Consider the following 27,264-nt stretch of genomic DNA (forward strand, 5'->3'; position numbering starts at 1 on the left):
AACCGCCAAGATGTTTATGGCAAGATCTGAATACGGTACGCTCTCTCTCTAACCGCCAGGTCTCGCCTTGGAGGGGTCATAAACAAAAGCTAACCTAACATCACCAAACCATCAGATCGGGGCATCAAGTACGTAGCCTACCCACTGCCTCGCAAGACTGATAACGTGCACCCACGTCCCCGAAAATTGCTAACCCCGCCTTGCTCCCGTGTAGCACCTTCTCCCCCGAAGGCCGCCTCTTCCAGGTCGAATACTCGCTCGAGGCCATCAAGCTGGGCAGCACAGCCATCGGCGTGGCGACGTCGGAGGGCGTCGTGCTGGGCGTGGAGAAGCGGGTGACCTCGACCCTGCTGGAGACGTCGTCGGTCGAGAAGATTGTCGAGATCGACCGCCACATCGGCTGCGCCATGAGTGGTCTGCAGGCCGACGCTCGCAGCATGGTCGAGCACGCCCGCGTCGAGTCGCAGAGCCACGCCTTCAATTACAACGAGCCCCTGCGCGTCGAGAGCTGCACCCAGGCCATCTGCGATCTGGCCCTGCGCTTCGGCGAGAGCGCCGACGGCGAGGAGAGCATCATGTCCCGCCCCTTCGGCGTCGCCCTGCTCATCGCCGGCTACGACGAGGACGGCCCCCAGCTCTACCACGCTGAGCCCAGCGGCACCTTTTACCGCTACGACGCGAAGGCCATCGGATCCGGAAGCGAGGGTGCTCAGGCCGAGCTGCAGAACGAATATCACAAGGTAAGAAGACCTCATTTTTTGGGAGGCCAATTATGGATATTCACCGCTTGATTACGGACACATACGGTGCTAACGAACCTTTTGCAATAGTCTCTCACGATTATTGACGCCGAGACATTAGTTCTGAAGACATTGAAGCAGGTGATGGAAGAGAAGCTGGATGCCAAAAACGTGCAACTGGCAAGCGTGACGAAGGAGCGTGGTTTCAGAATATACACGGATGAGGAGATGGCTGAGGTCGTCGCACGGCTCCCCGCTAACTAGACGACATTCTAGCCCTCAAAGCTCGCACATCCATGGGATGTCTTCTGCCTATCAGGTGTCGTGTCAGATAAACGGGTGGCATCCAAGAAGATAAAATCTAGAAGGAGATGGGCACCCCCGGATGCTAAATCATTGGCGCCGGGCACTGCTGCAGTGCATGAAGACATGCCAGCCTCATCATGATTATGTATCATTAGTGTACTGACCAATGAGCTATCAAAACACCATCACGTTCCGGTCCGGTTCGGGACAGCTGTTGATACGCCTGGCGCTTCCAAACAAGGCCTGGTCCATCAAGCTTTTTCTAGACAGACTCTCCGTACTACATGGTCCTGAATGACCATCCAAGTTATCTATCAAACAGCACTCCATTCGTTGAACCCGGAGTTAACTGTGATGTATTCCGTAGCCCCGCTCCGGCCCGAAACCACCCTACCGACCCTGAGAATGACAAGTGACAGCGGCTCCGTCGCCTACTTCGACCCCTTATCCTCAGTATCGACGAGATCCAGTTTGTCGAGCTCATCTTCCACGCCCAGTAAGCCAAGGGCATAGAACGCTCGTTCGCTCTTGGCCAGGACCAACTTGTTGCTTTCGTCGGCGCTGACCTCCTGTATCCGGGTCTGAATGCTACGTGGCTGGCCCCAAATCGAGGGCGCACCGACACTGGGGTCCGACCGGTCGAAGTTGGCAGGCGGTTCGTACGGAGGGCCGCGGCCCATCTGGCCGGCTTTGATCCAGGCTGATTCGCAGCCGGTCGCAATTTGACGCGCCGACTGCCATCCCGTCAGTCGAGCAATGTCGTGCATGCGGCGGACGAGCCAGTGTCTTTGGGCTTCCGACTGAAACTAAAGGGAATGCCGCAATTGTCAATCTCAGCATTTTTACCACCATTGGCGCTATGTACGTAGTTGCATTGAGAGGGAAAGGAGGAGGAGGGAAGACCTACTTGCACAGCGGCCACAAACGTGGGGAACGAACTTTCAATAAAAGCAGCTCCTATCAGGGTACTGACAGCTGACTTTTGCTCAGTACCTTCATCAAGTCCAGCAGCGATCCTGCCAATCTCTATCGCATAGCCCGTTGTCTGATGCGCACTCATCCCAGCCGCCATCATGGCAACGGGTGGCATCTCAGGGTGGGATCTGTAAAGTATGATGAGCCCCATATAATAATTGAGCCAGATTCCCGCAACACCATATGTTCTATATTGTGCGGCAGGGCCAAAAGGGGTTGAAATCGGGGGCGCCAGGTCTGCGTCCAGCTGCGCAAACTCGGGGCCGAATTGTTCTTGGATAACCTCAAAGGCATGTCTGATAGAGGCCCATTCCTGGAGCGCCGCGTTGGTCAGTTCTTCGAGATCGGCGTCCTCCAGTGTGTCCGAAGATGGCGAGGGGTGTTCCCTTGGTGGGCTGAACCCCATGGGCATAGGCACACGCCCAGAAGAGGGCATCATGCCGGGAAAGGTGCCAGGTGGCGCTCCGCTGCCGCCAAAAGTGCCTCTCAAGCTGAATACTTTACGTTTCCGTGCCATGTCCCCGGAGGCGAAACTAGCTAAACGCCCAAGGAGTAACATCAAGTGATCATAGGTGCCATAGCTTGATGGCTTAAGTCAGCCGAGCCCCTAATAATCTGCGGTGGAGACCAAGCGACTTACATTGCATCTAATCGGCCCATCGGTGCCCGTGGAGGACATTGCAACCAGTGGTCATAGTCCATGCTATTCAAATGTTAGCACGATCCGGCATGTGTAAGAATCCCTTCTTACAATAGCTTTGTCCCGCCGAGGATATGTTGATAAATATCCATCTTACAGTACCACCAGTATAGATCGCTCATTTTCTCGTAATCCTCCACATCCTTCTCGGTTACATGTTCCCTGTACGTAAATTTACTAGATGGCGGTGTTTCGGGGCCGATGCCTAGCTCGTCAAACGTCGTGTGCTTGCCGGTAAGCTCGGTGAGCAGTTGGGCATCGAGTTGATCCCAGTCTCGATACATAGGGTCTACCTGTTCCTGCGCTTGACTGGACAGGGGGTCAAAGACACCGAAAACTTCATCGTAACCCAGATCCGCCGATTCCTGCTGTTGGCTGTGTTGGGCTGCTGCTCGCTGTCGACGCCTCCGCTTCATTATCATGATGGACCTGGTCAGGCTTCGGAAAGGAATATCTCTGATAATCCACCGAGCGCCAAGAAGATGCTTACTCCATTTCTCATGATCGGAATTCCACACCTCGTAATAGGCTAAGAGCAACGTTGCCGCGAGATTGGAGGGCTGGTTACGTCTCCCGGGACGCCCGATGTTGCGTGCCACGCGCCGGAGAGAGAGATGATAGTGCTTCAAAGACGCAGTCTGTGGTACTTGCTGTAGTTTTGCGATCTGGAGGCTGCCTAGAGCAAGCATAGCCTGGAGGAGAGCAGGGTGGCTAAAGGCCATGAGGGGGAATTTGTCTGCGGACTGGTCAGCCTTGCGTCTATTTCAGTAGTATTGGCCAGCTTACAGGCCCATATATGCTGGCGTGCCTGCACATTTAGCCCCTGCAGACTCGCCAGTGTAGCGTCAAAGGAGTGACGCTCATATATTGAGATGCTTGGTCCAGTTACGTTGACGAAGTGGAAAAACACCGCGGCAATCTTCGGGTCGTTGAGAGGAGACTTGGATGGATCTGGTTCATACGAGACGAGCACGCCGGAGTCAGCGTAGCCTGAGAACGTTCTGGGTTGTGTCCCAAACATATCAAATCGACCACTAGCTCTCTGGGCGGCTATCATCCCTAATTGGTTCAGCTCGATGGCCTTATTGTATTTGGCTACATGGCCTTCTTCGTCCGAGTCACCCATCAAAGCATCGTCGTCGGTTGGAGGGACTTGGCGCCCAATGACGGGGATTTCAGCGTCATCCGATAGCTCACTCTCCAACTGCATGGGAATCCCGGCATTCAGAGGAGCGTTCACGTATTGCGGCGCGGGTGGCGAAACATTGGCGTGAGGTTGAGCACCATATTCGGCAGGCGACAATGGAGAGAAGCCTAGTTGCGGCGCAACTTGTGGTGGCATTCGTTGGTCCGGGGGTGCCCCTTGTCTCCAATGGTTCTGGGGGAACGCATTATCGGGTTCTGGTGAGAGATACGGATACTGAGCGGTGGCTGACGGAGGTTGCTGAAAACCACACAAGTTTGGATCATAGCCTAGAGGCGGCGACTGCAGGGGCATATGATTTAGCGGCGCATTATAGACATGATCGAAAGGAGACAGGACGCCAGGATGGTACCCTAGCGGCGGCGGCTTTGGGGCGATGATTTGAAGTGATTGGGCATTGGATTTCTGGGCTGCCGAGAGTTGCTGTTCGCGGACGAGTGCCTGGGGTGAAGGTTGGGGATAAACCAGAGGGCCAAACGGGGCAAAAGCACCGAGAGGATCTTTGAATATGACTCGCTGGTTGTAGCCTTCGCATTGCCTTTTGGATTTGATGCAGTTATTGCAGGTTGGCCTCCCTTCGTCACATTTGATTCGGCGCTTGCGACATGCTAGTGTGCTTGGTCAGAATACGCACGGCGTCATCGTTATAGACTGTGGACATGGTGCAGCAACAAGCAGCAACCGCAATGGGACATACTGAGACAGCCCGTCTTCGTTCGTTTCCTCACTGCCGACTTCTTGGGCCCCGAATCCTCGTCGCCCTGGTCCCGGGTAGGAGACGGGTCGCGGGAATGGGGCCGCGCCGCCGTACTGGCCTGGGGCTCTATTTCCGCGGATTCCATGTTTGGGAGAAAGGAGTTATGGACGCCTGGATCAAGTGTAAATGGTGAATTTCTAGCTTTCTTGCCGCCTAGCTGTCAAAGTCACAAGCCGTCCACATGGCCTACTGGGACCACTGGCCCCGTGTGGGCTGTGTCGCTTTTTGCGGATGGAGAATTTTGGCGAAGGTAAAGACCACGGCCCCTAGAAGTCGGCTCAACCCTTGATTGCAACAGCGCAGCCCGGTGCACGGTACCTTGAGATTCGACAAGCACAATGGCAATATTTGCCCAGCGCTTGGCCGAGACAGGGCAGCGAGAGAGTGTGAGGCAAGACAAGAAGGCCCAATAATTTCCGCCGTCGTACGTGCGAGTACTCAGGTTACTGAGCGGTTGGGAAGCAACAGCGAGGACATGAAAACCACCTGGAGCAGACCAGAGCATCGAGGGACGGATGACCACACATCTGCTTGTATATAGGATAGGTAGCTAAAGTGGAGGACTGAAACAGGATCGGTGTAACCAAGCAGCAGCACTCAGGATATGCTTGTCGGTGGGCACACGGAGGGGTGCCTCCTACACCCTGGGACATGCAGGGTAAGGGTGTCGATATATAGAGATATAAGTCGGGATAGGTAAGGAGGATATGCAGTGACAGAAGGCACTTGAAGACTGGAGGTTTGTTGTCGCACGTACGGCCGAATCTACGTTGGTAGCTTCCACTGGTGGCTGAACCGGCCTGCCACTTTCTGCACGCATGCTGTACCTACCTGTATGCTGACTTTTCCCTCTAGCAAGCCTGCCGCCTGCCCGGCAGCAATACAGCGCTTGGGTGTCTAGGTTCTAGGAGAGTCTTGGTAGAGATAGTGAGTGGGCAAGTGGGGGTGGTCTAGAGCAGGTATTGCTTTAGTGAAGGAGTGAACGAGGTGACTGCCCACGCCAAGACGACGGGTTCCGCCCCCTCCCGTTCTCCCCGTTCCCCCCGTTCCCCCTCGCCCATCCATCAATATACCTAACATGCCCATGTGTCAGCTATGCCAGATGAGATGTCCATCCCCCGTCCTGGGTGATGCTCGTCAATGTTACCCTAGATGCATATCAATTTCCAGGATGGGTTTTCGTCACGGCTAGGCGCGGTATCGGTTCCGCGGCCACGGCACCCATCAAGTCAAGTCGGCGATTGATTTTGTTCATGTTGGTCTCATTTCCAGCCGGGCCCAACAAGGTTGTAGCGATGCACAGCGATGCAAACATGGAGCCGCTGCTCTACGATATGTATGTATGTACATAAGTGGGCGGGTTGTGTGTACTGCAACGCACATATAATGAGCTTTGAACTTTGTGGTCAATACGGACGAAGGGTGTACTTACTTCTGTACGATGTTCTGTGTGACCGTCGCTGATGAGTCTGCAGGCGCAACTGGCTGACATGGGAAGCGGGATATCCCAGTACTGGCTTTCCGCATGCCTACCCCTGCCACCCATGGCTCAGTTATGCGGCCTGAAGAGCCCAGCGATAGCATGTCTGTCGGGCATACTTAGTCAGAGGAAGATGGTGAAGGCGGCCAATGAAACCAATATGTGGAGCTGGGTATATCACGTCTTGAACTGGCTGGAAGCCTTGAAGCCTACCCATCCTAAGGCAAGCCAGCCATCTATTTTTGGGGGCTCGAATCCGTTGACAGAATATGATGGCTTGTGCCAGACCAGCCAGCACATCACTCACTGCAGAGGTGCCGATTAAGCTTTCTGTCACAGTCAGAAGATTTCTCGATCGAGAGCGTGCCGCCACCACGAGTCTGTCCTATGGTTGTGATCATGAAGACCGCCCACGATTACGAAACCCACGTCACTGTAGGTATCACATTGACAAATGCGCGAGTCGCTGAGACTTTGACCCGACCCTCAACGACCAAAAGCCGTTGCGCCAGCTACAAAGTTCTTGTATTACTTCGAGGACAGTTAGTTCATTCCGTAGCATGTGCTAGATTATGATGCTGTAGAGAAAATCCAGGCATGTCTGTCTATGAAGTCGTTGGTTCTTGGGATGCCGGTTCGTGAAATGGGCCGTTGATCCATACCTACTTCATAACCAGGCGACAATATTTAAAGCTGGCCAGAATCTTCTGCATGGGTGACACAAGCTGTGAGCCGTCGTTGGTATGGTAGGAGGAAGCATCCGAGGTTCACGCGAAAGGTTATCTAGGCGAACCAGCATGAATGCAGACTGCCATCCCACACAAGCTAAGTAACGTTGGTTGCAGTCGGGAGCAGAATACGAGCAGGCGATGTTGCGAGTTTCGCAGAGCAACTGTTTGCCCCTCTGGATCCCCACCGAGGGTGTGGTCTGGCCGTCTAATCCCATGCAGCTAATCGCAGCAATCCCAGTACGCCAGAAGATGCCCCCGGAGAACGAGCTCGGGGGAATAAAGAACGCAGAACGCGTATGCTTGTAATCACTGCTGCTAGCTGCTAACAGCGACGACCTCCTTCTGGTGTGTCAGCGGTTGCGTGTCGGACGCCCTGGTCTTCGACGGGCGTTTGTTCTGGAAGTTCGCACACCCCGGCCCGATATCACTCAATTTGCTTAGGCGAAGACCCCTTTCCCTCCCCATGCAGGACAAAAACCGCGGCTTCGGCAGAGAGACGGCCTGGGTATAAGTATATCATGGGCTCATTTGTGATTGGCTGGATCAGACTAGGCAACGATGTCAGGAATCGGGCCGAGTATAGCGAAGGCAGCCGTCATGTCCTAGTCCTAGCATCGATATTCGGGATCAACTGACTGTAACAAGTAACAATGCTTGGGGCCTTGGGCCCAGGGCCTAGGGGCTGCTTGGAGGAAGTCGGCCATTCCGTCGCTTTATGGAGTGTTTGCTAAACCCCAGACCGGACTGCCCCCATCGCCCCACCTGGCTGGGCCGGAAGCCTGATTGGCTGGACAGACTCTGCGGCAATCCCTGTTTGGACAAGTACCCATTACGGGGCCTAGAAGGTGCCTGCCGGCCTAGAGGGAAATCCTAAAATTTTCGATTTTGATATGCGCTAACATCGAATTCATCGCCATCATTTCTTCACGTGCCCCTTTGTCTTTTTGTTACCGCGTCTTATTTTCCCCAAAGCTGTCTCCGATACAGCCTTAAGATGTTTGCAGTTCCAGGCTGGTCGGTGTCCGCCGCCAACCTCAAGCCAGAGGCCGGGGCTGCTCCTCCTGCCCCCAAGGGTTCCAAGGAGCAGCCGGAAAAGACCAAGGAAGACAAACCGGACAAGAAGAGGAAGAGACCCTCGTCTGGTCCAGGAGGCAACGTGACCGCGGCCAACCTTGCAGACCTTTACGAGCAAGTGATTGAGGGCAAGCCCAAGAAGAAGAAGTCCAAAGGTCCTGCTACCGGCTTTGGCTCGGTCCCGAAGGGCGACCAGGCGCCTGCTGTATCCGGCAATGGAAAGGACCAGGGGGCCGAGGCAGCCGTAGAAAGGGATGCTGGGAAGGGTGAAACAGCATCGGAAGCACCTTCATCGAAACCTAGCAGGAAAGAGAAGAAGAAGGCCAAGAAGGCCGCAAAGCCCCAGGAGGCAGAAGATGCCACCAAGGATGCCTCGACGAAATCCCCCAAGCAGAAGGTGAATGCAGCTCCTGCACCAGCCGCCCCTAAGCTCACACCTCTGCAAGCGGCCATGAGGGAGAAGCTTATTTCGGCGCGGTTCCGCCATCTAAATGAGACACTTTACACGAACCCGTCCGCGCAAGCCTTCAGTTTATTCGAAGAGTCGCCCGAAATGTTCCAGGAGTACCACGAAGGTTTCCGGCGACAAGTTCAGGTCTGGCCCGAGAACCCGGTTGACGGCTACGTCGCCGACATTAGACGTAGGGGTGAGCAGCAGTCACGGGGCAAGGGGAAAGTCGAGTGGACCACCGGTGGCACAGCTGCTGCGCACTAGAGGCACCTGCACCATCGCCGACCTGGGGTGCGGCGACGGGAAGCTTGCTGAAGTGCTGCAGGCCGACAAGAAGAAGCTGCACATCGAGGTGCTCAGCTATGACCTGCAGAGCCCGAGCCCGCACGTGACGCGCGCCGACATTGCGAACCTGCCGCTGCACAGCGGCAGCGTCAACGTGGCCATCTTCTGCCTGGCGCTCATGGGCACCAACTGGCTCGACTTCATCGACGAAGCCTACCGCATCTTGCACTGGAAGGGCGAGCTGTGGATCGCCGAGATCAAGAGCCGCTTTGCGCCGCCCATGAAGGGCAAGAAAGGAACCCCCGTCACCCACAGCGTCGGCAACCGCAAGAAGGCGGCGCTGCTGCAAGGGAAGGGCAAGCTCAGCAAGGAGGCCAGAGCCGAGGCCCATGCTCAGCAGGAGACGGTCCACAACGCCGAGCTCGCTGTCGAAGTAGACGGCAATGACGACCGGAGCAAGGAGACGGATGTCTCGGCCTTCGTCAACGCGCTGCAGAAGCGTGGGTTCGTCTTACAGGGGGAGGGCGGCGACGCCGTCGACTTGAGCAATAAGATGTTCGTCAAGATGCACTTTATCAAAGGCGCGCAGCCCTCGGTGGGTAAGAACGTCGTGGCGGAGGAAGGAGGCCGGGCTGGGCCCAACAAGAGGCCTGGAGGAAGACCCGCCGCTGCTTCTAAGAAGGATGACGATGACCAGGTGGACGAGAACAAAATCCTCAAGCCTTGCGTGTACAAACTTAGATAGGGACTGTTGATTTTTTTTCTCTCAATATCTTCATGTTTACCCCCTTACTGCCCTTGAGTACCTCTTACCGTCGGTAGAAATATCGTAAAGGCACGGTCATAACCAACAACATCTCAGGCAGTAAGCAAAAACCATAGCCTCTAATCAAACAAATCTTCCTCAAAACAACCCTTATGAAAATGAACGTGTAGGCACGTGTTGCTTGCTTGCTCTCCCCACCTCGGCCGCATCTATAACCAACCCCCTTAAGTGAACCACGAGGATTCCGATTCGCCCGTATACGACGCCCAAATGCATGTATTAAACCTGTTTGTTCCCGAATTCTCAACGCTATGCGATGTCCGTCCGTCCGTCCGGCCCCCCACCGGGTCCTGAGCCAAACTCCACCGAGTGGTAACACACTTGAGGCTTTCAACGTAATGGCAAAATGCTACATGGTCTGGAAGAGCAGGCCAGCAGCGTACTCGACGTTTCCGTCGGTGGCCTCGAGGGCGTTGATGGCTGCCTGCCTGTCGACTCCAAGTGCCTGCAACTTTTCAATCTTCTCCTCGGAGAATGCCTGGGGCTGACGCTGGGGATGGGGCACTGGTACGGCTGAGCCTGGAACCTGTGAGCGAGACGGGGGTGCAGGCCCCGACGCTGATGCTGATCCTGAAGCGGGCGGGCCGGCGGGGGGTGTAGCCGCAGGTGCAGGTGCAGTGGTTGTGTTCGGAGGTGCAGATGGAGCCGCAGCGCCAACAGCTGGCGCGGATGGAGCCGTGACTGCCCCGGAACGAGCGCCTATCGTCGTACCCCCTGGGCCTTGGACTGTGGGCTCCTCGTTCAGAGCGGCTTCTGTCTCCCTGGGAATATCTGACTCGCCCAGGAATTCCACTTCCTCGCCCTGGATGATCAACATGTTGCGCGACAGGTCGATGGTCGCCTGGTGGCCCTTGAGAATATCGAGACCCAGCAAGAGATCAACCGACTTGCCTTCCATGACGGTAAATGCGGCGGGGAGGTATCGAGAACCAAGTTGCAGCATCGTGTAATGAACCCGACCAATGATATTTGCTGTGCCTACACCACGAGCGATGCCGGCAAAACGGCGATCGACAAGATGCATAATATTGCAAGCTTCGGCACACGAAGGAGACATGATGGTGGCCTGGGCACCAGAGTCAACCAGAGCCTTAACTTTGGTACCGTTGACCTTGACATCGATGTAAAGCAGGTGTACGCGGCCGAAAGCTGTTGTGGAGTTAGCAAGCGATGATCTGCTGGGCATACAGGGGAAGGCTATATATACACTCGGGGTTGTATTCCATGGCGTTTTGTAGGTTCTCCATGACGTTCTGCTGCCGGATCATCTCCTCGATGCGAGCTTGCGCATCCGGATTGAACTCGTCCCTGTTCAACTGCTCGATTTCGCGCATTCTTTGGCGCCTCTCGTCCTCCTGGCTGTCGTTTCCCTGGCGCATGAGCTGAGCAAATCTTTGAGGGTCGTTGAGTGCATCCGCAATCTGGGGGTTTCGTCTCCGGAGCTCGGCCTGAAGGCGAGGGTCGCCAAGGAACTGCAAGCGAACCAGCTCTGGGTCCTGCTGTGCGGCGGCGCCGGTGCTTTGTTGCGGCGGCTGTCGCGGTTGCTGCTGGGGAGGAGGAGGTTGAGCGACACCCGTGTTACCCCGCATGTCACGAACGTGTAGCGCAAGCATGTCGCCGTCCGAAATTTGTAGCTCCTCAAGGGTCTTGGAGACATCCGTTATCAACTGGCCGTTGTGGTAGATGTGTTGCGACGGGGCCGGGATGCCCTCGGCCTCGATGGAGCTGCGCAGGGCGCCGAGGGTCATGTCGGAGAACACATCGAGGGTCAACAAGCGCAGCTCGGCGTCTTCGACTTCGGGATTGTTGACGTTTAAGGTGATACGCCTGTCGAGAAAAAGAAAGTCATTAGAGAGAACAGGGCCTAGACGAGGTGGTCCGGCAGGTAGCGCTTACATTTTGGCGGTGACAAGAATGTGTCAGGGTATTTTTGTGTGAATCAAGTCCTAAGCTGGTCGGTCTTGTGACGTCGGATTCAGGATGTGGATGATGAGGTACGAGGAACGAGCGGCAGACCAAGCCCAGAGTTGCAAGATTTAAAGTGACGCCAATATTTCCAAAGCTCTGGCGACTCGGCTGACAAAAAGAAGATGCTTACCTCCCCCCTCAGAATAGAATGTGGTGGAAAGGGAGCACTTTGTAGTAGTAGGAGTAGTAGCAAGCAAGTGATACTGACGGGTGGATGGAGCACGCAAGCACCGGAACGACGTAAGAATAACAGGGCCTGGCCTGGCCTGGCCTGCACCACTCACCACCACCCACCACTCACTCACCACTCACCACTCACCACTCACCACTCACCACTCACCACTCACCACCCACCACCCACCACCCACCTCAGCGTCTCCCACTTGACAATCAAGACTATCCGAGCCTTAAAAAGTGGAGAGCTAGTATGTATGTAGGATGTATAGAAGAATAGCTCATGCCAAACATTCATTGAGAGCCTATCAGCTCCCGGACAAGGACTGCATAATGGTATAGTATAAATGCCCCGTCTACTGGCTCCGCGATTACAAACAGCCTTAACAGCAAGCATACCTGGGGGGCCACGCTGGGGCTCAAAGTGGTGACGACAAACCGGAGTAGAGGGGTTGAATCCCTTGTCCCTGGTTTGGGCCCTTGAACGTTTGATCCCTGCCAGTCAATCGGTGTTAACCACCAAAGAATTGTCTAGCTCCGTTGGACATCGAGGCCCTTCACAGGCGAGCCAGGGCCAAGACGATCCGATGTACCGTAACACCCAACTTGCCAAAAATGTCCCACGAGTTGGAGTTACATGTTAAGTACATCAGCAACTGCGTCATCTAGCAGTCTCTACAAGGTTAAAAATACATGCCAGCCACCGTAAGAGCAGAAATAACATCGTAGCACCACCACCCTATTTGACAAGCCTACCAATATGCATAGATCATGCAGCTGGTTCCCTCGTGGCCTTCTGGCTACTGCTGGGCAACACGACATTCGGCTCGTCGTCGTCGTCCTCAACATCCTCGTACTCATCGCTCGATGATTTTGCTTGAGTGTGGTTTTGCTGGAGAATCTGCCCGCCGCCTTTTCGACCGAAGAAGTCCTCTGTCCTCAGGCCTCGTACTTGGGTAGGATCGATACTCGACATGGAATTGCCGCTGGCCTTGTACTCGCGGATATACTCCCGTACGGGTACCATGGCAGCATCCCGGCAAGCCTCTTTGATATCGCTGCCAGACATTCCTGCTGTGACCCTTGCGAGATAATCAACGTTGAACTGGTTGGTGTCAGTCTTGGTGTCCTTCAAGACCAGCTGGAGTATCCGTAATCTTTGGCTCTTGTCTGGCAGATAGACTGGGAATTTCTTGGGCATCCTCCGCAGGATAGCTTCGTCAATGTCGTTAATACGGTTAGTCGCACCCAGCACGCAGATTCTCGCAGGCACGCCGCGTGTGTTTGCCGAAGTCAAGCCATCCCATAGCGTCATGAACCTTTTGTGACATTAGCAAGGGTCTGGAAAGAGTTTTCTTTTCTTGCATAACCTACTCGGCTTTCACCATGCCACTGGCTTCGTGCTCCCCACTTCTCCGCGTGCCCAGAACCGCATCGATCTCATCAATGAAGATGATGGCCGGCTGCAATTTACGGGCGAGCGAGAAGACAGCTCGAACAAGCTTGTTCGAGTCTCCATACCACTTTTCCGTCAAGGTAGAGATGTGCAGGTTTATAAAAGAAGCACCGCTTTCGTGGGCAACGGCCTTGGCCAGCATTGTCTTACCGCAGCCTGGCGGGCCGTAGAGGAGAACACCCGAGGGTGCTGATAACAGGGGCGCTGCGTGCGAGTACAGATGCGGCATGGTTAGCGGGTATATGACTGATTCTTTCACCTCCTCGATGATGTCTTCCAAGCCCCCAATGTCTAGGATTAGGTCAGCAAATTGATACCGACCAGGGCAGCCTAGGTACGCCTACCATCGAATCCAACTGAGATGTCTTCCGGCGCCACCACTTCCATGGCAACGAGGTTTTCATATTCGTTGAGCTGTAGGTCCTCTATGCGTGGACCCTTGCGGGAACTGCTGGTCGATTCATCTCCGTCGCCGTCTGCGCCATCTTGTTCCCGCGATTTCTGCAGCCGTTGAAGATTGGCCTTTGCTCTGATCCTAGCTTGTTCATGCTTCTCCTTCTCCGGATCGGCGAGAGTAGATTGGAGGGTTGAAACGAGGTTCCTGGTAACCCACCAGGCAAGTCCTGTCTATCGAATAGTAGCAATGCTCTGTTAGTATACGGCCGCATCTCAATTGCCCAACGTATGCGACGCAGTGTATCTTACCATGCCCAGCAACAAGGTTACGTCCCAGAAGTAATCGGAACCGCCGCGCCTTCGGTCGCCCATGCTGACGGCTTGATTTAACCAGCTAGGAAGCATTTGCTGGTTGATTGCGACGGAACGGAAAGGACGAGGAAAAGTCACTGTGTTCTACAGACACAAGCAGCTGCAGCACATGCGCTTTTCCCGGAACCGTACGGGATTCGCCAAAAGAGACCAATCACAAGATGATCCGTCGAGGGTAGGCGAGTTCATAAAATATGCGCCGAGGATAGAAATGTACTTGGGAATAAATCAGGCAAAAGATGACGCCACGGCTAGCGATGGTAAAGAGCTCGGTTGGGTGGAATGCTCCCATCCATTGATAAGGCAAAGGCACATTGATAGGTACGGTAAAGTCGTAAAGTGGCACTGGACGTGCGGCTTCTGGTCATGGTGGGGCCGACGGGCAGCACGGGCTTTATTGTTTACTTTACATACTTCTCTTTGCATCCCACTGCTCACCCCATCATTGATCCCAAACTTTGTATGCCATTCGAACGCGGTCGGCAAGGCGCACATCGCGGACCCTAGAACTCGGAACCTATAGCGCTGCGGATTCCGGTTTTGGCAATTCGATATTTCCTACTCCAAGTTCGTTCTACCCAGGTACTATATAAGTCAAATTACAGTGGGATTGGCCCATCGATTGCGCATTCCGTCGATTTGGCATTGCGTGGAATCAGGTTCTAGAACAGGACACGCTGCCTCCAACAATGGCCCCAGCGAAGAGGGGACGGCCAGCTGCCGCTGCTAAAGCCAACCAGGCCATTCAGAGTGCGACGCGACGGACAAGCGATAGAGTCAACGCCGACACCACGAAACCGAAGCCCTTGCCAGGAAGAGGCCGAAAGCGTCAAGCGCCAGACGATGACGAGATAGCAGACGAGCCATCGCAAAACGAAGATAGCATCGATGGTAATGCGAGGCCCAAAGGTACTCGTGGTCGGCCGCGAGGTGCCAAAGCTGCAAGGATGTCAGACGTAACGGAACAGCAGGCCGTTGATTCTGATCCAGAGCCAGCTGTTCAGCCCGCTAGGAGAGGGCGCAAACCCAAGGCGCAAACGGCAACACCTCCAATGGACCTCGAAATACCCGAAACGCAGCCGGAAATTCCAGAGACACAGCCGATGGATACTTTCGACGATAGTCTAGACCAAGATAACGTCGAAGACCCTCCGATACCAACATACAGCCGCTCCGTCATGTCTTCCATACAACGGCCTCAACATCATATGGTTCCCTTTAGTGCGAGTCGGCGGCCAATGGCGGCTTCGGACTCCGAGCTTCACGACCCCTCGCTGCGCCGGCGTTTGGGTGATCTGACTCGGAAGTACGATAGCTTGGAGGCCAAATACCGGGACTTACGTGAGCTTGGAATCAGGGAGGCAGAGAGGAACTACGATAAGCTCAAAAAACAAGGGGAGGAAAGAGCCGAGAGTGAGTCGCAAGAATGTAAAGGGGTTTCCATTGCGGAAAGTGCTAACAAACCCCAAAGCTGCCGACCAGTTGATTGCTGCTCTCAAGTCACAACTTGCTACTCAAACAGAATTGGCAAAAGAGGGACAGCGCGTGAAGAAGCAACTTGATTCGAGTGAAAGCGAAGTGGCTGCGACGCAAACACAGCTTGAAGAAGCGACGACGTCTTTGACCGAGGCACAAGCGGAAATCAAGACGCTAAAAACGAAGCTCGCCGCAGCACGAACCGCTGAAGCCGCCCAGGTCAAAGTGCCTAGCAGTGCAATCAAGGGCAACACCGCGAACAGTCGACTGCTTGCTAATGCCGAGGCGGCTGCTCAGGTAGCGCAGCTGAAGGAGGACCTATATGCCGATATGACAGGTCTGATCATCACAGGAGTGAAGCGTGAGGAAGATGGTGAAGTATACGATTGTCTCCAAACTGGGAGGAATGGAAGTAAGTCATCCCTCTGGACAATATTTCAGGGACCAATATTGACTCGTATCTACAGCTCTTCACTTTAAGCTCTCGGTTGGACCAGACGAAGAGTCTGAGAATATCGATGATGCTGAGTTCGTATACATGCCGCAGCTCGATCAGAGCCGGGACCGGGCCCTGATGGAGATGCTGCCTAACTTCCTTGTCGAGGAAATCTCGTTCCCCCGCCCACACGCGGCCAAATTCTACTCCCGCGTCATGAAATCTTTGACAGAGCGGCTGGATTGAAAGAAATCAAGGGTTTCGAAATAGGCATGGAATGGTTTGCGAGTCTGCACGTTGAGTGATACCCCTTTTGTTTCGGGCGTTTAGTGGATTGAATGAAATATCCTGATATTGGAAATGGTGCCGGTTGATGTAGTTCTTCAAAATTACATTAGTAATGGCCTCTTCTTTTTCGAAAGTGAAGTGATCGCGCGACACGTGCGTGAAACGCTATTCACGATTCCCGGCTACCTTGATGGCCTTTTCTTTGCTTGGCCACCAGGGTCGTACCAGTGTTATGACGTCCTGTTCGAAGACCTTGGCATTTTTGTTGCTTCGATGTCTTTTGACTTTGGGCCCCTGTAGATGATGGAGACGCCTATGCAGTCCACCAAGGTGTCTTATGCCACCACTGAAAGAGCGTGAGCCTGCACTGCAACAAGCAGACAAGCTCCGGAACTTGCGGGTCGCCCTAGCGGCAACGTGTTGCACTCCACACCAAAGATTGGCAGGCTGAGAAGTGCATCAATCTTCATAACAATTTCCGAATCGTGTGTTCTGGCCTTTTCTGACATCAAACTTATAGGTGTTCGTACCTCTCGTGGAGCAGGAGCGTGTTTCTTTTACTGTATTTTCCTCTGCTTGTGGCCAAGCTTCTGCTGAATTGCAAACGAGCACCTTCTTTTGTTCTTTTTTTTTTTTTTATTTCTTTTTAAAACTCGGACCGTTACATATGGCGGAACAAACATAATTTGCGACTCTGACTGCTTGGGCTTGTGACGACATCTCGTCTTGTCGCATATACAAACAATCGCCAGTGAGAGAACCAAATCCACACTTCGCCCATCGCCATGGCGGCTTTCACTCGCTTCAGATTCCTGGCTATTGCCATGGTCTTTCACATTCTGTACTTTATATCCATATTCGATATCTATTTTGTCAGTCCTATAGTGACTGGCATGCAACTGTTCCAAGTCAACAGGCCACCGGCAACTAAAGCACCCGCCGACCGCTTAGTCCTGTTTGTTGGTGAATACAACCTCTAACCCGCGCGTTCCCATGCATTCTCCAAACGCTGATAACCTGTAAATAAGGCGACGGACTTCGCGCCGATAAAGCTCTGCAGTCCTTGCGGGACCCGACCCCCTCCTCCCCCGAGGACGACTTGACCCCGCGACCTCTTGCTCCGTTCCTACGCTCGCGCATTCTGGAGCATGGCACTTTTGGCGTTTCGCATACGCGAGTCCCTACCGAGTCGCGCCCGGGACATGTGGCCTTGATAGCTGGCCTGTACGAAGATGTGTCGGCTGTTGCGACTGGCTGGAAGTTGAACCCGGTCAACTTCGACAGCGTGTTCAACCGCAGCCGGCATACGTGGAGCTGGGGCAGCCCTGATATCTTGCCAATGTTCGAACACGGCGCCACGCCAGGCAGGATTGACGCCGACTGCTACCCTGCCGAATTCGAGGATTTCTCTCAAGATGCTATTCATCTTGACCTGTGGGTGTTCGACCATGTCAAGGAGCTATTTGCCGCTGCAGAGAAGAACAAGACTTTGAACGCGGCGCTAAGACAAGACAAGATTGTCTTCTTCTTACATCTGTTGGGGCTTGACACGGCTGGCCATGGCTTCAACCCTCATTCAAAGGAATATCTGAACAACATCAAGGTCGTGGATCAGGGAGTCAAAGAGGTAACCGAATTGATCAACAAGTTCTACGCGGATGACAGGACGGCCTTCGTCTTCACAGCAGATCATGGCATGAGCGATTGGGGTAGCCATGGAGACGGCCACCCTGATAACACGAGAACTCCTCTAATTGTTTGGGGCTCAGGTGTTGCTAAGCCATCTCTTCACCCGGGCACCATTGCGCCAGGCCACGATGAATATTCCTCTGACTGGAACCTCGATCACGTGAGAAGGCACGATGTTGCCCAGGCTGACGTTGCAGCGTTGATGACCTATCTCGTAGGTACTGAGTTCCCCGCCAACTCGGTTGGCGAGTTGCCGTTGTCATATCTGTCTGCAAGCGTCGAAGAGAAAGCAGAGGCGTCCTTGGTGAATGCCCAGGAAATCTTGGAAATGTATCGGGTCAAGGAGAACTCCAAGATAGACACCGAGCTTAGGTTCCGACCATACCCGCCACTCAGTGCGGAAGGCCAGACCCCCAAAGCACGTCTTGATGCTATTCGCGGGCTGATTGAGAATAAGCGGCCAGAGGAAGCTATTGAGGAGACGGCAGTCCTCATCCAGCTTGCGTTGGAGGGTTTGCGATACCTGCAGACTTATGACTGGCTCTTTCTACGTGTACTCATCACAGTAGGGTATCTTGGTTGGATGGCTTATGCGGTCACCAACGTGATTGACCTTCACGTATTGCAAGGGTCAACACAACCGCAGAGATCTCTTGGGGGTGTCCTCTTCTTCTCCTCCGTCCTCGTGGCACTTTGGGCCTCCTTTATCGTATCGAGGTCTCCCGTGACTTACTACGCGTACGCCTTTTTCCCGGTACTCTTCTGGGAGGAAGTATTCGCTCGACGTGAGAGCCTGGTAAAAGGGCGACAAGCCCTTTTCGGGCATGTCACGTCAGGAGCTCGTGTTTTGTCTCTCGTCATCAACTCCGTTTTATACCTTGGAGTTATCGAGTCCCTTGTGAGTACCCAATGGACATGATCTAACCTGATTCTATGGCTAATCCACCTTGGTAGGCCTTGGGATACCTTCATCGCGAGGTTTTAACTGTCTTATTCTGCATCGGCGCTTTCTATCCTCTTGTCCTGGGTATCTCGTTTCTCCAGAAGCATAGTGTTCTCTCAGCTACCTGGCTTGGCTCGTGCTTAGCCATGAGCGTCTTCACTCTGTTACCGCCCGCCATGAAGACTGAAAACGTGACTCTCATGTAAGTTACCTGCGTATGTGCTCTTTTGGGGGTAACTAACATTCATGCCTAGAATGTTGGGGGGCTCGCTGATGGTGGCTGCTGGCATCGGCTATCTGCTTTTCGAAGACAAGATGATTGCCGACCTCTCAGGGTCGAAGAGGCAGTCAAGGAGCAATCATATCTCGCGGTCATTGATCGGTGTACAGGTAAGCTTATGAGGGACCAAGCATAGTGTGTGGATTGTGGCCCATACTAACAGTGAACCAGATCGGGCTAGTTTTGCTGGCGATGTTTGTCACACGATCGAGTGCACTCTCGCTCCAAGCGCGGGCCGGCTTACCTCGTGGAAACCAAGTAGTTGGATGGCTTGTCATGATCATCTCACTCTTGATGCCCTTTACCCATCGCCTCCAACCGAATAACCATTACCTTCATCGCCTGGTGGTGATCTTCCTAACATTCGCGCCTACCTTTGTAATATTGACTATCTCTTACGAGGGTCTATTTTACTTCGTTTACTTCCTTACCCTACTCACTTGGGTTCGCCTCGAACACTATGGGAATATTTTCACGCCAAGGTCATCTCCAAAGTCCGTGGATGCGAATGGCACAGCCTCCAATATCTCGGGCTCCAGTATCGGCTCAGAGTTTCGACCATTGAAGCTATCAGATGTACGAATCGCTCTGTTCTTCTTTGTACTGATCCAGTCGGCTTTCTTTAGCACTGGAAACATTGCTTCAATCTCGGGATTCAGCATGGCCAGCGTCAATCGGTTGATCCCTGTTTTCGACCCGTTCTCGCAGGGTGCGCTGCTGATCCTGAAGCTGATGATTCCATTCGCGTTGATCTCTGCCAACCTCGGTATTCTGAACAAAAGGCTGGGGGTTGCACCTTCGGCTCTGTTCATGGTAGCCATGGCGGTCAGTGACATTCTCACTCTCTACTTCTTCTGGGTCGTTAAGGATGAAGGGTCTTGGCTTGAGATTGGGTCTACAATTACCCATTTCGCCATTGCCAGTCTCCTCTGTATCTTCGTGGCTGGCCTGGAAGGCGTGAGCGCCTTGTTCATCTCGGGGATCGAGGTGAACAATACCAACAAAGCCTCAAAGACCCCTTCGAACGGCGCAGCTATGGATCTAGTTGCCGACATAGTGGTCGGAGAGGTTAAGGAAAAAGAACCAACAAACCCCTCGGCGCCTACTGCCGGTACCTCTGCGGCTGGCGAGACATAAACAATCTGGCTCGTGGCTCAGAGGCATAGATAGTATTATATAGTTCACAACCTAGAATATATCGTCTTGATTATACATCCTGCCTCCCTTTGATATGCCATGAAGGTGCAATTTAGGGTGCTGGTATCAAACGCAACGCTGCTACAAACAGCAGCCAGATGCTACGTTCCACGGTCCATTGCCATCCCCTTCGCAATGCTGATTTTGTTATGGAGCTTCGCGTCAATACACAAGCAAATTCAAGCAGACACGGGGTATGGGCCTCCCCGCAGTCGGTTCTTGTCATAGCTGGATAGATTAACTAACCAATGACATTGGGGGCAGAAGGTATTTCCCAGATCGGTAAGCAATTCGCTGCCCAGTTTCTGTGACAAGCAGGCATGGTGTGCGATATAGTACGTCACGTGTACTCGGGCTACATAAGTAAATGTAATGCACTGCGCAGATATGTAAACAGATCGTAGATGGATTGTGAACAGCAAGAAAAGGTTGGAATGCCCGCGGACCTTTGTGGCCCAGAACATTGCTGGCGCCAATTACGAAGCGGAAACCAACTTGAAGTCTACGAAGGGCGCGGGTTCCATCATCCGACCGTTTAGTGTCGAAGTCCGCCAGAACGTTAATAGTAGCAACAGCTTATAACGAGACTTGAGAGGCGTTTGGAGCGGACCGCTAGCCTACCGGTGCTGGACCTGTAAGGCTGGCTGAATCATGACCCTGATTCATGACCCTCACTGTATTCATTCTGAATGGGTTGGGTGGCCCGTTTCCGCCTCTGGATCCGGACTGGCATTGCAGAAGGCAACACACACACGACTGGCTAGCGATTTCGTACAGGATGCCCACATCGGTGATGCCTGCAGATACAACATGGCAGATCAGTCAAAAAGTGCGGAGAAGTTCGGGAATGCTTCCAGCCCCGTTTCCAGGTAAGGATGGGGTAAGTCAGATGAGAGACCAGGATAAGTCGAGTCTGCATGCGCGTGTGTGCATACCAGCAAACACCTGCATCCTCAGACCGGGTTTCCCTTCCTCTTTCCCGTGCCAGATCTGCCCGTACTTGGCGAATGATCAACCAGCAACTACCTAAGCCGCAGAGTAGATGTTAGGGGTATAGGCAACTTGGCAATAGGGGCCTTGTCCGGTATGTTACATCGAGGAAGAGAGCTAGAGAGGTGGTCAGGTATGTATGTATGGCGTTGACCATCATCCGATTGCCCGGAGAGCTTCAGCAGGCAAGTGGACACCTGACATGCTAACTTCGGGTGACAGGGCAGGCAGATCTCAGATGGCTCTCACATGCTATTTGCAAGTCGTGTATGTACATACATGGTAAATGCAAAGACACATTGCCCTTGACAATAATATTCGGTGGTATATCCTATGAGATTGCTATATCGTTCCTTTCATTACAAGATGGGGGGTTCTATCTGTTTCGACGCCCGAATGCCACCTTCGCTTGACCTTCTTCGCTTCAGAACTCTGACGGGTTCCCTAGCTCCCAAAGAAGCCACAGCAACTCAGACCTCTTGATACGTGGTCCGGCTTATAGCTCGAGTGCCTATTACGGGCAGTTGGTCGGCGCTATTCAACGCTCCAGAAACGTATAAACTGGACCTCCTTTATTATCGACCTCCTTAGCAGTCGTGTGTCCGGGTCTCGAACGCCCCCTACTGGAAATGCCGAGGCGTCCGTCGGCCTGTTTGTGAAACAAACGAAAACACCCCCGAGCATTGGACAACAACAAATAGTATTCCGGTCTATAGCATCATCTCGAGAATCTAGCATCCCATTCATCGGACGAAACCTCGTATGCGCAACAACAACGTTTCTTGCACTGCGAAACGGCTGCATCCCATACCGCACCAAGCAAGAAAAGACCGGTAGGTAGCAGCAGCCTCTGCGTGCGCGCGCGGGAAGTCTAAAGCCCCCGTTGCTGCCGCCATTGCTGATGCGAAGTGGACATTGCAATGAGAAGACCCCTGCTCTCTAGGTACCTACCACTGCATGTACAGCATAGCAGCACCACCACCGACTTCCAATAGTGGATAACAACCGCACCGAATCGACTACTTTAACGTCTAGCACAGGGCCTACATTATCAATCATCTTGGCCTACTCGTGCTCCATTCAACCTGTAAGAGGCCCCCAAAGCACACGAAACCTTGCCTGGCGCAAAGTCAAGCACAGCACGACCGAGAGATTGGGAAACAAGCACTGGGCGCATCGTTTGTTCGCGTAGTGCAATCCCCTCCCCCTTCAGCCCATCCGTCTCCTTCCCGGCCTTCTCTTATCTTCCATCGATCGCGATTTCGATTTCAATCGGCCGATCGGGCCATTCAGGCGACAACACCCACCACGAGAGCCGCGACAAACGACGGCGGGCGGGCGACAACGACGACAATTCTCTTCCGAATGGTGAGGCCCGATGGCTATGGAGGGACAGGCGACCACGAAAATGGAACCGGAAATGTCGACAGGAGATTCTGCAGGCCTTAAATCCCACTCGCCGCCCCAACAATCTAGTCAGAATGGCGGCTCGGCGGCGGGAGGAGGAGGAGGAGCTCCCAACTCGCAACAGATCAACGCTCAGAACAGTTTGAGCTTCCGCAGGTTTGCGACCACTTTTCCTCCAAGCCTTTGTGTAGATGTGTATCCAGTACCAGTGTTGCTGACAATTCCATTTCCTTCCTGCAAATAAAGACAGCGTGCATCTCGAGCCTGCGAGGTATGTTTGTTTCGAGTCTCTCCTCTCTTTTTTTAAGGTTGAGAGCGCGGGTTGCTTTTATCTACCCTTTATCTGGGTCTCGATCAAAATCGTGCCGAGGCATCTCGGGCTTCGCATCCAGCGCAACCTATCAGCATCCCGCCAATAGCCACCACCCAAGACTCCCTCTATCATGCGAATGCAGCCTAACTTGTTTTTTTTCCTCTCTCGATAGACATGCCATGCTCGGAAGGTTCGATGTGACGCTGCCTCATGTAAGTCTCGTCTCGTTGTCGTTGTCGTTATCGTTGCCGAGCCGTGCTGCCTTTGTCGCGTGCCCCTCCCCTCCCACAATTTATGGGCGTTGCTTGGTGTGGTTGCTTCTTGTCGAGACACCCGCCCGATGGCTTCTCGACCTTACCGACTCCTTTCTCCCTCTGCAAGAGGTCTACACACACACTATACAATGGCAGCATTGGCTGATGACCGAATTTGCAGTGGGCGTCCCTTGCACGAACTGCGTAGCCTTTCAGATCGAGTGCAAGATCCCAGCACCTAAGAGGAAAAAGACTACAGGGACGAGTACGGGTAGAGATTCGGATAGGTAGGTTGCTCCCCTTCCGTTGCAAACAAATTTCGCATGTGAACACAAGCTAATGCGCGACTTAACAAGCGAACGAGGCGATAATGTCGAGGACCGCTCGCCGGCTCCGGTTGCTGCAGCTGCTGCAGCCGCAGCAGCTGGCTCGTCATCTACATTTCAGGCCAGACCAGCAGTATACCACTCGTCGGAAGGTACACCAGCAACGACATTAACAGAAGCCCAAGCGAGGAAAGAGGAGGTTGACAACGATACTTTTTTAAATCTAGTCATGAAGCCGAAGTTCACCAGAGCGCCCATCACAGAAGCCGGACGAGTTGCATTCCTAGGAGAGTCGTCCAACCTCACGCTCCTAGTCCACGACCGCCAAGGTTCTTCCGATGTCGTCCATTACCCACTGCCCGATAATGTGAGGGGGATCAAGGGCACGATTGACTGAATTGGACAACATCGAGATCGACATATTACACCAGCGCGGCGCGTTCCTTCTTCCTCCGAGGTCATTGTGCGACGAGCTGATCGAGGCTTACTTCCGATGGGTTCACCCAATTGTCCCAGTCATCAACCATAGTCGCTTCATGAGACAGTATCGAGACCCAAAGAACCCCCCTTCGCTTCTACTTTTGCAGGCGGTTTTACTTGCCGGCTCGCGAGTCTGCAGTAACCCGCAGTTGATGGATGCCAATGGCTCTACAACCCCTGCTGCGCTGACGTTCTACAAGCGCGCCAAAGCGCTGTATGACGCCAATTACGAAGACGACCGGGTGACTATCGTTCAGTCATTGATTCTGATGGGTTGGTACTGGGAGGGACCAGAGGATGTCACCAAGAATGTGTTTTACTGGAGTCGTGTCGCAACCATTGTAGCTCAGGGGTCCGGAATGCATCGAAGTGTGGAGAGCTCCCAACTTAGCAAAGCAGACAAACGGCTCTGGAAGCGCATATGGTGGACCTTGTTCACAAGGGATCGATCGGTTGCTGTGGCCTTGGGACGACCGGTTCACATCAACTTAGATGACGCCGATGTCGAAATGCTTACGGAGGACGACTTCGTCGAGGACGAAGCGGATCATGCGAGCGGCTTCCCACCTGACGCTATCCATGTCCAGTTCTTCCTGCAGTATGTCAAGCTTTGTGAGATCATGGGCTTGGTGCTATCACAGCAATACTCGGTGGCCTCGAAAGGACGCCAGCGTAACGCCATCGACCTTACCCATAGTGACATGGCGCTGGCCGACTGGTTGCAGAACTGCCCCAAGATCATTTACTGGGAGATGCCGAGGCACCATTTCTGGAGCGCACTTCTCCATTCTAACTACTACACCACCCTCTGCTTGCTACACCGGGCACACATGCCACCTAACAACAATCACGGCTTCAGATATCCTGACGATTCGTCGTATCCATCCCGAAATATCGCGTTCCAGGCGGCGGGGATGATTACGTCCATCATCGAGAACTTGTCAGCTCATGACGAGCTTCGTTACTGCCCGGCTTTCGTCAACTATAGCCTGTTCTCGGCGCTCATCATGCACGTGTACCAGATGCGGTCACCTGTCCCGTCCATCCAGCAGGTCACTCACGACAGAATCCGGACATGCATGGCAGCCCTTAAAGAGGTCTCGAAAGTTTGGTTGGTCGGCAAGATGATTTACACGCTTTTCGAATCCATTCTTGGGAATAGGTCACTCGAGGAGAGGTTGCAGAAAGCGGCGGGTAAGCGGCACCGTAAGGCGCAACAAAGCTTTAACCAGCTGGAGCAGCATCAGCAGCAACAAATGAGATCGGCAGAAGCAGCCAAGAGGAAATACGACGAGATGGCCATCGATTTCAGCGTGAGCACGCCAACACAGCAAGAGTCGTATGAGAGGTCGAGGCCTCAGACGCCTGCACAAACGCAAAAGGGCGATTTGCACCAGAGCCACATGGGACCGCCTGTAGCATCGCCCAATGCGCGATCAGGAGATACGTTCATGGGTGGTACTCACAGTCGACCACATACCAGGCCCGCCACGCCGTTCAACCCTTCCTTCTCGGTTCCTGCCACGCCGCCTGATCTATACCTCGTAACTCGTAATTCGCCAAATTTATCGCAGTCGATTTGGGAGAACTTCCAGCCCGACCAACTCTTCCCGGAAAACACATCGATACCCCAGTTTCCTCAAGCCTCACCATCTCAAACCCACCAAGGCTTGGATCCCAGCATAATGGCACAGTTCCAGGGAATGCCACAGATGCCGGGCCAAGGTGGTCAGTATCAGCAGCAACAGCAGCAGCAGCAGCAGCAACAGCCATCAGCACAACATCACCATCAGCAGCAGCAGCAACAGCAACAACAGCAGCAGCAACACCACCAGCACCCTACACACCAGCAGCGAAGCAGCTCAGCAACGGGGAAAGGGATGAGTGGAAGCCCATCTCAGGCGGACGGTATGCTACAGCCCAACATGGGGCAATACCAAGGGCAGCCGGGACAAATGTGGCAGCATGATGGAGGTCTACCGGACGGCCATAGCCCAAGCGACAGCTGGAGTACGGGATCTGCAACGGGACAGCCGGTGCCAGCCACGCTGAATGTCGAGGACTGGTGAGTACATTGCATATCTATTTGATGGCCATTGGTCCAACTTAGCTAATCATTCTTCAGGTTCCAATTCTTCGGGATCAATGGCAACGACGTGAATCTGGGCAATCTAGATTTGGGTCTGGGGAACACGGGAGTGTGAGGCGAGGCGGTGAAAGGATTGACGATGCACATGAAAAATGTACCAGAATAGCTTGTCGACTACTGCGAGAAGCATGCAAGCCCTGCTTGTGCTCCAGCGGGCATGGAGAAGAGATGCGTTGTTATATTGCTTGGTCGAGTGTATATACATACCATTGATATATCTGATCTGGCAAATGGCGGTGGTCTCCTGCATAGTAGTATTAAGGCTTCAATTCCACCAATTACGTAGCAGGAGGAGAGTCGAGATTGGCTTTCGGATATCGAATCTCAACCATTATGCTGGAGCCGACAGCCAGCCAAGCTCGAGTTGACTTCTGTTAGGTAAATGCTGGGTAAAAGTATCTTGATTGACAGGAGAATGGTGGGGTTGAGCATGATTGGCAGCGGAGGCGGCACGGCGACATCTGAACCGCTGATTGGCCTGTAGATGTGAAACCGCGGCGAATGATGCTGGGCCATGATGAGGACCTGCAAGGGCCAGTATTTTTAGTATTGCCAGAGTGAAAGGGTACTGAAAGGGGAGAGGGGGCTAGGGGGTACGTAAGTCTCCTTCTCCTTTGTAAAAGGCCAATCCGTCCAGCCGGTGGTCGGCCAAGCATGTCACGTCACGTACAATCTCCGTCGCTGTGAACAACTATGCTGTATGCATTGGTAGGTGGTTCTGAAGATGAACAGGACAGAAGAATAGATTGGCCTCTTATTTGATCCTGTCCCTGCACATCTTGCTTACTGGCAATTATTTATGCGTGTGTCCAAAGTCTCAGTACAGCAGGGGACCAAGACCTATGGTAGGTGTTGCGAAGCGGATAAGAAAACAGAGCCCACCATTGGTTCCAGACAGAGACAGAGGACACACTCGCCCACTGCCTTTCCCTTCTTACACCACTCCCAACCTTCAGACGGTAATACCACCAATCCGTTGTCCTTTCACAAGACCGAAGACACTCGGGCTTCAAACCACCTTGGCCAAACCCTCGAGCCTCCACACTTGCGAGCCACTTCTACCTGCGCTCCCCCCATAAGATCCGCCCAACCAGAAATTACCTGGCCGCTCGAGGCCTTCGCCGTCCTAAATGTCATCATC

General features: G+C 53.6%; 8 protein-coding genes across 8 annotated transcripts; 5 read left to right on the plus strand and 3 right to left on the minus strand.

The window, feature by feature from the left end:
- Positions 1-10: 10 nt before the first annotated feature.
- On the plus strand, positions 11-1,004 carry PG998_003557 (putative 20S proteasome subunit (alpha5); the record flags this gene model as incomplete). The annotated part of the gene is made up of 4 exons (XM_066870375.1): positions 11-35; positions 116-128; positions 215-740; positions 831-1,004. The coding sequence occupies 4 exons, from the start codon at positions 11-13 to the stop codon at positions 1,002-1,004; spliced, it is 738 nt and encodes a 245-aa protein (XP_066734125.1).
- Positions 1,005-1,477: 473 nt separating this feature from the next.
- On the minus strand, positions 1,478-4,767 carry PG998_003558 (C6 finger domain-containing protein; the record flags this gene model as incomplete). Its single annotated transcript, XM_066870376.1, has 6 exons — positions 1,478-1,852; positions 1,954-2,602; positions 2,662-2,724; positions 2,773-3,457; positions 3,508-4,541; positions 4,598-4,767. The coding sequence occupies 6 exons, from the start codon at positions 4,765-4,767 to the stop codon at positions 1,478-1,480; spliced, it is 2,976 nt and encodes a 991-aa protein (XP_066734126.1).
- Positions 4,768-7,887: 3,120 nt separating this feature from the next.
- On the plus strand, positions 7,888-9,448 carry PG998_003559 (uncharacterized protein; the record flags this gene model as incomplete). The annotated part of the gene is made up of 2 exons (XM_066870377.1): positions 7,888-8,614; positions 8,685-9,448. 2 exons carry the CDS (start codon positions 7,888-7,890, stop codon positions 9,446-9,448), a joined length of 1,491 nt encoding a protein of 496 aa, XP_066734127.1.
- Positions 9,449-9,878: 430 nt separating this feature from the next.
- PG998_003560 (uncharacterized protein) lies at positions 9,879-11,355 on the minus strand (the record flags this gene model as incomplete). Its single annotated transcript, XM_066870378.1, has 2 exons — positions 9,879-10,678; positions 10,737-11,355. Coding segments are annotated over 2 exons (1,419 nt in total), but the record flags the coding sequence as incomplete, so codon positions are not given.
- A 1,085-nt stretch (positions 11,356-12,440) lies between these two features.
- On the minus strand, positions 12,441-13,895 carry PG998_003561 (ATPase; the record flags this gene model as incomplete). Its single annotated transcript, XM_066870379.1, has 4 exons — positions 12,441-12,990; positions 13,046-13,418; positions 13,472-13,754; positions 13,833-13,895. The coding sequence occupies 4 exons, from the start codon at positions 13,893-13,895 to the stop codon at positions 12,441-12,443; spliced, it is 1,269 nt and encodes a 422-aa protein (XP_066734129.1).
- A 605-nt stretch (positions 13,896-14,500) lies between these two features.
- On the plus strand, positions 14,501-16,053 carry PG998_003562 (uncharacterized protein; the record flags this gene model as incomplete). The annotated part of the gene is made up of 3 exons (XM_066870380.1): positions 14,501-15,308; positions 15,367-15,783; positions 15,839-16,053. Coding segments are annotated over 3 exons (1,440 nt in total), but the record flags the coding sequence as incomplete, so codon positions are not given.
- Positions 16,054-16,880: 827 nt separating this feature from the next.
- Positions 16,881-20,144, plus strand: PG998_003563 (GPI ethanolamine phosphate transferase 1; the record flags this gene model as incomplete). The annotated part of the gene is made up of 5 exons (XM_066870381.1): positions 16,881-17,058; positions 17,124-18,682; positions 18,739-18,929; positions 18,982-19,117; positions 19,179-20,144. The coding sequence occupies 5 exons, from the start codon at positions 16,881-16,883 to the stop codon at positions 20,142-20,144; spliced, it is 3,030 nt and encodes a 1,009-aa protein (XP_066734131.1).
- A 2,567-nt stretch (positions 20,145-22,711) lies between these two features.
- On the plus strand, positions 22,712-26,178 carry PG998_003564 (uncharacterized protein; the record flags this gene model as incomplete). Its single annotated transcript, XM_066870382.1, has 7 exons — positions 22,712-22,757; positions 22,848-22,872; positions 23,087-23,126; positions 23,385-23,455; positions 23,525-23,861; positions 23,926-26,039; positions 26,100-26,178. Exons 3-7 carry the CDS (start codon positions 23,094-23,096, stop codon positions 26,176-26,178), a joined length of 2,634 nt encoding a protein of 877 aa, XP_066734132.1. The 5' UTR covers positions 22,712-22,757; positions 22,848-22,872; positions 23,087-23,093.
- Between the last annotated feature and the right edge of the window lie 1,086 nt (positions 26,179-27,264).

The sequence above is a fragment of the Apiospora kogelbergensis genome (genome assembly GCF_038363985.1).
Source record: "Apiospora kogelbergensis strain CBS 113332 chromosome Unknown utg000002l_segment0_segment0, whole genome shotgun sequence".
In the NCBI taxonomy this organism is placed as follows: Eukaryota; Fungi; Ascomycota; class Sordariomycetes; order Amphisphaeriales; family Apiosporaceae; genus Apiospora; species Apiospora kogelbergensis.